General features: G+C 43.5%; 1 protein-coding gene across 1 annotated transcript; it reads left to right on the top strand.

Moving 5' to 3' along the window:
* Nucleotides 1-1,054: 1,054 nt before the first annotated feature.
* Nucleotides 1,055-7,711, top strand: LOC137094820 (suppressor of cytokine signaling 1-like). Its single transcript, XM_067460682.1, has 2 exons — nucleotides 1,055-1,234; nucleotides 5,999-7,711. Exon 2 carries the CDS (start codon nucleotides 6,076-6,078, stop codon nucleotides 6,655-6,657), a length of 582 nt encoding a protein of 193 aa, XP_067316783.1. The 5' UTR covers nucleotides 1,055-1,234; nucleotides 5,999-6,075; the 3' UTR covers nucleotides 6,658-7,711.
* The last annotated feature ends 379 nt before the right edge of the window (nucleotides 7,712-8,090 follow it).

Below are 8,090 nucleotides of genomic sequence, written 5' to 3'. Positions count from 1 at the left end.
ACATGCCCAGCTCTTTAAGCTGCTCCTCATAGGGCTTGTTCTCCAGAGAAGCAGAAAACAAGCTTGCTCCCTCCTCCCTATGTCTTCCGCTCACATATTTATACATGGCCCTCATCATGTCTCCTTTCAAGCTTCTCTTCTGCAGGCTAAACATGCCCAGCTCTTTAAGCCGCTCCTCATAGGGCTTGTTCTCCTAGGGCTTAGTCTCCAGAGAAGCAGAAAACAAGCTTGCTCCCTCCTCCCGATGACTTCCTCTCACATATTTATACATGGCCCTCATCATGTCTCCTCTCAAGCTTCTCTTTTCGGGCTAAACATGCCCAGCTCTTTAAGCCGCTCCTCATAGGGTTTAATCTCCAGAGAAGCAGTCAATAAGCCTGTTCCCTCCTCCATCACATATTTATACATGGCTATCATGTCTCCTCTCAGCCTTCTCTTCTTCAGGCTAAACATGCCCAGCTCTTTAAGCCGCTCCTCATAGGGCTTGTTCTCCAGACATAATGAAAGCCCTCCTGACAAGGAGTCACCCAGTCATAGATAGATATATATGATTCACACACACAAACACATATATTGTCTCCTGTGCTATTGTAATAATATAATATACTAGCCATCCCCTGCCACGCTTTGCTGTGGCCCAGTCTGTATATATGTGTTTTGTGTGTGTATCTATGTGTATATATGTGGTTTAGTGCATGCGTTGTAATGTATTTTTTTATTTTTTTGGCTTTTTAAGTATCTTCTGCTGTGTTTTTATGAGTGATGGCATAAACAGCATAAAAAATTACATATATTAGAAACCAACACTTTATTGTCCAAATCACCAGACTGGGCCACGGCAAGGCCTGGCAGGGGAATGCTAGTATAGTATATGTAATAGTTGTCCATAGGATCCTCCTCCTCCTCCTCCTCCTTGGAGCCAGGCAGCCCCTCCCTCTCCCTCTTCTCCAAAATTGACCAATGAGATTGAAAGCGAAAGTCCCGCCCCTTCTCCTTCCCTGCCCGCCTGATTGACAGGAAAAGGGGCGTGGCCAGGAGAGCAAAAGCCATTCCGCTGCGTTAAAAGGCAGGCAGAGTCATGAGAGCGGAGGCGCCGCAGGAAGAGGAGGAGGAGGCGGAGGAGGAGGGGGATGACTCTCGGGCCCCGTGCTGGCTTTGGCTCGGACCCGAACTCGGACCCAGAAGCGAAAGAAGCAGGGACTCCAAGGTCCCCTTGAGCCGGAACTAAAGAAAGGTGAAAACAGAGACAGAGGATTATTAAATATCATTGCTATTATGTAATAATTATGTATAATTAGATATTGATTCGGATTCAGGAGCCCCTCGAGCCGGATCCAGACTCCTCCCCCTCTATGTAGGGCCATTTCGGGCTGGGAAATGTCTCGATTCGGATTAAAAGGAACCCCCCCCCCCGATTCCGATTGGATGATTCGGATTAGAAGGGGGTCCCCGTAATTAGGACTGGTTGGTTCGTATTAAAGTCGCCCCCCCCCTTGATTAAGATTGGCTGCTTCGGATTAAAAGGAACCCCCTGATTTGGATTGGTTGATTCGGGTTAGAAGGGGGGTCCCCTTAATAGGGACTGGTTGGTTCGGATTAAGGGGCACCCTTGAGTAGGATTGGTTGATTCGGATTAAAAGGAAACCCCTGATTTGGATTGGTTGATTCGGATTAGAGGGGGTCCCCTTAATTAGGACTGGTTGATTCGGTTTAAGGGGCACCCTTGATTAGGATTGGTTGATTCGGATTAAAAGGAAACCCCCTGATTTGGATTGGTTGATTCGGATTAGAGGGGAGTCCCCTTAATTAGGATTGGTTGATTTGGATTAAGGGGCACCCTTGAGTAGGATTGGTTGATTCGGATTAAAAGGAAACCCCTGATTTGGACTGGTTGATTCGGATTAGAGGGGTGCCGATAATTAGGAGTGGTTGATTCGGATTAATAGGGGTCCCTTGATTAGGACTGTAAATGAGACCCCCTTGATTAGGACTGTTTGATTCGGATTAAGGGGTCCCCCTTGATTAGGATTGGTTCATTCGTATTAAAAGGAACCCCTCCTGATTCGGATTAGAGGGGGGTCCAATTAATTAGGACTATCTGATTCAGATTAAAGGAGACCCCTTGATTAGGACTGTTTGATTCGAATTCAGGGGTCCCCATTGATTAGGATTGGTTGATTCGGATTGAAAGGAACCCCCCTGATTTGGATTAGAGGGGTGTCACCTTAATTAGGACTGCTTGATTCGGATTAAGAGGGGTACCTTAATGATTGGTTGATTTGGATTGAAAGGGACACCCTGATTCGGATTGGAGGGGTCCCCTTAATTAGTACTGCTTGATTCGGATTAAGAGGGGTGCCTTGATTAGGATTAAAGGAGACCCCTTGATTAGGACTGGTTGATTAGGATTAAAGGAAGGGGCTTGATTTGAATCGGGTTGATTCAGATTAAAGTGCTTCCCCTCTCAAAGAAAAATCCGGATTCGGGCGTGATCCAGTTTTTGAATCCTGAAGTCTGTTGTTGGGTCATTTGAGGTGAAGTGCCTGGGGAAGGAGGAGGAGGAGGGCTTGGAATGCAGTCTTGTTAGTGTTGTGCACGGTTGATTCGGATTAAGGAGCCCCCTTGATCTGCATTTGGGACCTTTTGCAAAGAGAACTTTTTTATTATATTGTACTTGTGTGTGTGTATGCACACAGATACATAAACACTCATTTTGCTGGGATTCTTAGTCGCTTTGGGGGCAAGTCACGCTTTCTCAGCCTCACAAAGGAAACCTGTCTGCAATCTGCAGTCTGATCATACCAGGATATAAGTAGCCAGCTTTAAACTCTGGGAAATTATAATAAAATGGCTTATTATTGTTATTATCTTATTTTTATTATTGAGTTTTTTGTATCAGGAGCAGCTTGAGAAACTGCAAGTTTCTTCTGGTGTGAGAGAATTGTCCGTCTGCAAGGACGTTGCCCAGGGAACTCCTGGATGTTTTGATGTTTTACCATCCTTGTGGGAGTCTTCTCTCCTGTCCCTGCATGGGGAGCTGGAGCTGACAGAGGGAGCTCACCCGTGCTCTCCTTGCATTCGAACCTCTGACCTGTCCATCTTCAGTCCTGCCGGCACAAGGGTTTCACCCAGGTCTCAATATTTGTTTGCACGAAAGGAGCCCTGGGTTGCCTTTACTGCAAACTAATATTCTCTACCACTACTATAATTATATTATGTAATAATAGTAATAGTAGTAATAATTAATAATAATAATAATAAATAGTAGCTATACTATTACTATTAAAGTAAGGTCTTGCAAGACCTTGCTATATTATTATTATTATCATTATTATTATCATTATTATTATTATTATAGTAAGGTCTTGCAAGAGAATATTAGTTTGCACTAAAGGCAAGGAGACCTTATATTATTATTATTATTATTATTCTTGTAAGGTCTTGCAAAAGAATATTAGCTTGCACTAAAGGCAAGGAGCCTGGGTTGCCTTTACAGCAAACTAATATTCTCTATCACTGCTATAATTATATTATGTAATAATACTAATAGTAATAATAGTAATAAAAATAAAAAATAGTAATTATATTATTATTATTATTATAGTAAGGTCTTGCAAGAGAATATTAGTTTGCACTAAAGGCAAGGAGACCTATTATTATTATTATTATTATTATTATTATTATTATTATTATAGTAAGGTCTTGCAAAAGAAGATTAGTTTGCACTAAAGGCAAGGAGACCTGGGTTGCCTTTACTGCAAACTAATATTCTCTATCACTACTATAATTATATTATATAGTAATAGTAATAATAATAATAATAAGTAATTATATTATTATTATTATTGTAAGGTGTCGCAAGAGGATATTTGTTTGCACTAAAGGCAAGGAGATCTTATATTATTATTATATAAACCTCCCTTGTCTAGTTTCCAACCGACCTCATTGCTTCTGAGGATACCTACCATAGATAAGGGCGAATCGTCAGGAGAGAATGCTTCTGGAACATGGCCAGACAGCTTGGAAAATTCACACCAAATTATTATTTTTATTAATATTATTATTGTAAGATTTTGCAAGAGAAGGTTAGTTTGCATTAGTCAAAGAGACCTGGGTAATCCTTATGCTGTTGCTCACATTTTGTTGTTGTTGTTTATATCCCCTTTTTTCTCCACAAAGGACACTTACTATTATTAGGGCTTTTGGCTGGAATAAAACGCCCCCAAAATGCAAGGCATGAGAAGCCTCTTTCCTCTCTTTGGATGGCTCAGTCTTATGGGATCATGGGAGTTGTAGTTTCCTGAGAGCCTTCCCTGCTGAAAGAGTGCTGCAACTCCAGCATCCCATTGCATTGAGCCTTGGTGAGCTACAGTGGTTCCAAACTGCATTGAACCTAGAGTGTCAAAACTGTAGGTGCAAAAGGACTGCCCAGAATTTTTCTTCGTTTACTTTAACCGCCAATGCAAATCGGATGCTGGTAGCGGAAGTTTCCTCAAGGGGTGGGTCAGAATGGATGCAGTTTGACCCTGTTTTAATAAAAAAATGCATTATTTATAATTATTTATTTCAAATGATACAAATAAGCAGATTGGTAAATTAACATGGGTTTTTAACATGCATGGCCCATTGACAGTGCAAGTAAACATATTGCAAGTCAGTAGCTTTTATGCATGGTCCATTGATAGTGCAACTAATCAGTATATTGCAAGTCAATAGCTTTTATGCACTGTCCATTGATTGTGCAAGGAAACAATATGTTGCAGATCAATGGCTTCCATGCATGGTCCATTGATGTTGCAAGTAAACAATATTTGCAAACCAGTTGCTTGTATCCATAGTGCAAGTAAATAATATATTGCAAATAAACAACTATTTGCAAGCCAGTTGCTTTTCTGCATAGTGCAAGTAAACAATACATTGCAAGTCAGTGGCTTCCATGCATGGTTCATTGATGCTGCAAGTAAACAATATTTGCAAGCCAGTTGCTTTTCTGCAAATAGTATATTGCAAATAAACAAGTAAATAGTATATTGCAAATAAACAACTATTTGCAAGCCAGTTGCTTTTATGCATAGTGCAAGTAAACAATACATTGCAAGTCAATGGCTTTCATGCATGGTCCATTGATATTGCAAGTAAACAATATTTGCAAGCCAGTTAGTGCAAGTAAATAATATATTGCAAATCAATGGATTTTATGCATGGCCCATTGATAGTGCAAGTAAACAACATAATGCAAGTCAATTGCTTTCATGCATGATCCATTGGTATTGCAAATAAGCAACATATTGAAAGTCAATGCATGGTCCATTGATATTGCAAGTAAATGGCTTTTATGTATTGCAAGCCATTTTGGGGGAAAGCAGCATATAAACAATAAACAAACTGGTGGCTTAGCATGACTACTTAGCCTGAGTCTCCTTGTGTATAGAAAAAGCAGGGTGTAAATAAACATCATAATAATTAAAATTATTTTAAGCATGGCCCACTTATATTGCAAGGAGCTTGGAGTTCCATTTAGGAGAAAAGCAGCATATAAATAAACAAACTGGTGGATTAACAAGGCTTCTATGCATGGTCCATTTATATTTGGGCCCCGTTGGGGAGTAAAATATAAATCAAATATACAAGCAGGTGGCTTAGCATAGCTTTTATGCATGGTCCACTTATATTGCAAGCCTCTTTGGGGAGAAAAGCAGCATGTTAACCAGGCATTGGCCAACTTAAGCGGCTGAGGGGGTAAAGGAAAGGGCCCAAGGCTGTTGGGAATTGTGGGAGTTGGAGTCCAAAACACCTGGAAGGCCCAAGTTGGTCCATGCTTAATATAAACAATACAATGACATAGCATGACTTTTAACATGGTGCATTGATGATGCAAGTAAACATTGGTTGAAGGCGCTTTGGGAGAGAGAAGCAGCCTATAAATAAATCATATAATCAAGCAAAGAAGTGTCTTTTGGCATGGCTTCTAACGTTTCCTCTTTTCTCCTTCCCACAGGCGAGACCCCCGTCTTCCTGGCCCCCTTCTCGGGGACGCGATGGGCGCCCACTCCCTCGGCGGCCCTGGACTGTAGGATGGTGGCACATGGCGGCCTGACGCCGGAGCATGGGATCTCTCCACCTCCACCGCCCTTTGCGCCCCATGCGGCCCCCCGCCCAGCAGCACCCCGGGACCCCCGCTTCCAGACCTTCCGCTCGCAGGAGGACTTTGGGGCCATCGCCCGCACTTGCTCCTTGCTGGAGGAGTGCGGCTTCTATTGGGGTCCGCTCCCAGTGTCGGCGGCGCATGAGCGGCTCCGGGCCGAGCCGGTGGGCACCTTCTTGTTGCGGGACAGCCGTCAGAACAATTGCTTCTTCGCCGTCAGTGTCCGCATGGCGTCCGGTCCCACCAGTGTGCGGGTGCTCTTCCGAGGCGGCCGCTTCAGCCTGGATGGTGGCAAGGAGGAGGGCTTTGAGTGCCTCTTCCGGCTGCTGGAACACTATGTGGCCTCCCCGCGGAAAGTGCTTTCGCGGCCCTTGCGCAAGGAGAGAGTGCGACCCTTGCAAGAGCTTTGCCGTCGCAGCATCGTGGCTGCTGCTGGGAAGGAGGGCCTCGCACGGTTGCCCCTCAATCCCGTCCTGAAGGACTACCTGGCCGCCTTCCCCTTCAAGCTATGATGAGTCGGTTGTGAAAACGTCTCGTGGAAAACCACAGAGCAGACGGAAAAGGTTCTCCAGTGGAATGGAGATTGGCCAGTCGCACGGGCAAGAAGATATGACGAGCTGCTCACCGTGCGAGCAACACACGTCGTGCCACAGAAAGAAGGCACCTTCTCTAGATGGTTCCTTGGTCTTCGTTGAATGCGTGGAAGGAGTTGGGCGTAAACAAGTGTGTAAGTCATGCGACACACACATTGTGCCACGCAAGAAGACACCTTTCTTGGTCTTGAACGTGCGGAAAGTTTCAGGCGTAAACGAGTCGTGCAACACAAGTCGTGTCATAGAAAGAAGAAACCTTGTTTGGATGGTTCACTTTCGGAGGTGTCCATCATACACGCGTGGGTGACTTGTGCAAAGCAAGAAGAAACTTTGGGTGGTTCCTTGTTTTCGTAAACACACAGCGGTTTCAGACATAGAAGTGTGTAAGTCGTGCAACGCAAGAAGAAACCATGTCTGATCGTCACTTGAGTTTTCAAATATGCAGAGGTTTCAGGCATGAGTAAATGTGCAAATTGTGTGTTGAGTGTGCGAGCTGTGCCGTGCAAGAAGGAACCTTGTCTGGATTGCTCCTTGGGTTTTAACAGATACGGAGTTTGTGGTGTGCACAAATGTGCAAGCCGTGCAACACAAGAGACATTGGATTATTCCTGGTGTGTTTTTTTAAGTATGGAGGTTCCAGTCGTGCATGAGTGTGCAAGCCGTGCAACACAAGAGAAAACCTCACCTGGACTGTCCCCCGTTTTATTTAAACATATGGATCACAACGGAGATGTGTTTTTGTAGCAATCTTTCTACTGTATATGAAGACTTGAGATTTTCACAAAAGATCATGTTTACACAACTAGAGAGACTTTGCACAAACAAAGGCCTTTTGGGAGGCCTTCATTGATACTTGTCTGCTGTGCAGAACTTTTATTATGTGATATCTATTTTTATAAAAAGGGCATTAATAAGCCTTGCTGTAAAAGGATTTTATATATATACATATATATATAAATCAATTTTTTAAAAATTGTATTTCTGGTCTCTTCTTTGAGAGGATCTTGTTTATCAGGGAATTGATTTTGGGGTTAGTTTTCCATCTAAATAACAATTGATAAAAACATGACACATTTGCCAGCTCACCAAACTACAACTCACAACTTGCTGCAGGTAAAGGTAAAGGTAGTGCCCTGACATTAAGTCCAGTCATGTCTGACTCGGGTGTGGTGCTCATCTCCATTTCTAAGCTGAAGAGCCAGCGTTGTCCATAGACACCTCCAAGGTCATGTGGCCGGCATGACTGCATGGAGCGCCGTTACCTTCCCACCGGAGCGGTACCTATTGATCTACTCACATTTGCATGTTTTCGAACTGCTAGGTTGGCAAAAGCTAGGGCTGACAGCGGAAGC

Source organism: Anolis sagrei, chromosome X (genome assembly GCF_037176765.1).
Source record: "Anolis sagrei isolate rAnoSag1 chromosome X, rAnoSag1.mat, whole genome shotgun sequence".
In the NCBI taxonomy this organism is placed as follows: Eukaryota; Metazoa; Chordata; class Lepidosauria; order Squamata; family Dactyloidae; genus Anolis; species Anolis sagrei.
The sequence above is the reverse complement of the archived record's forward strand: the minus strand, read 5'-3'. Positions and strand labels throughout refer to the sequence as shown.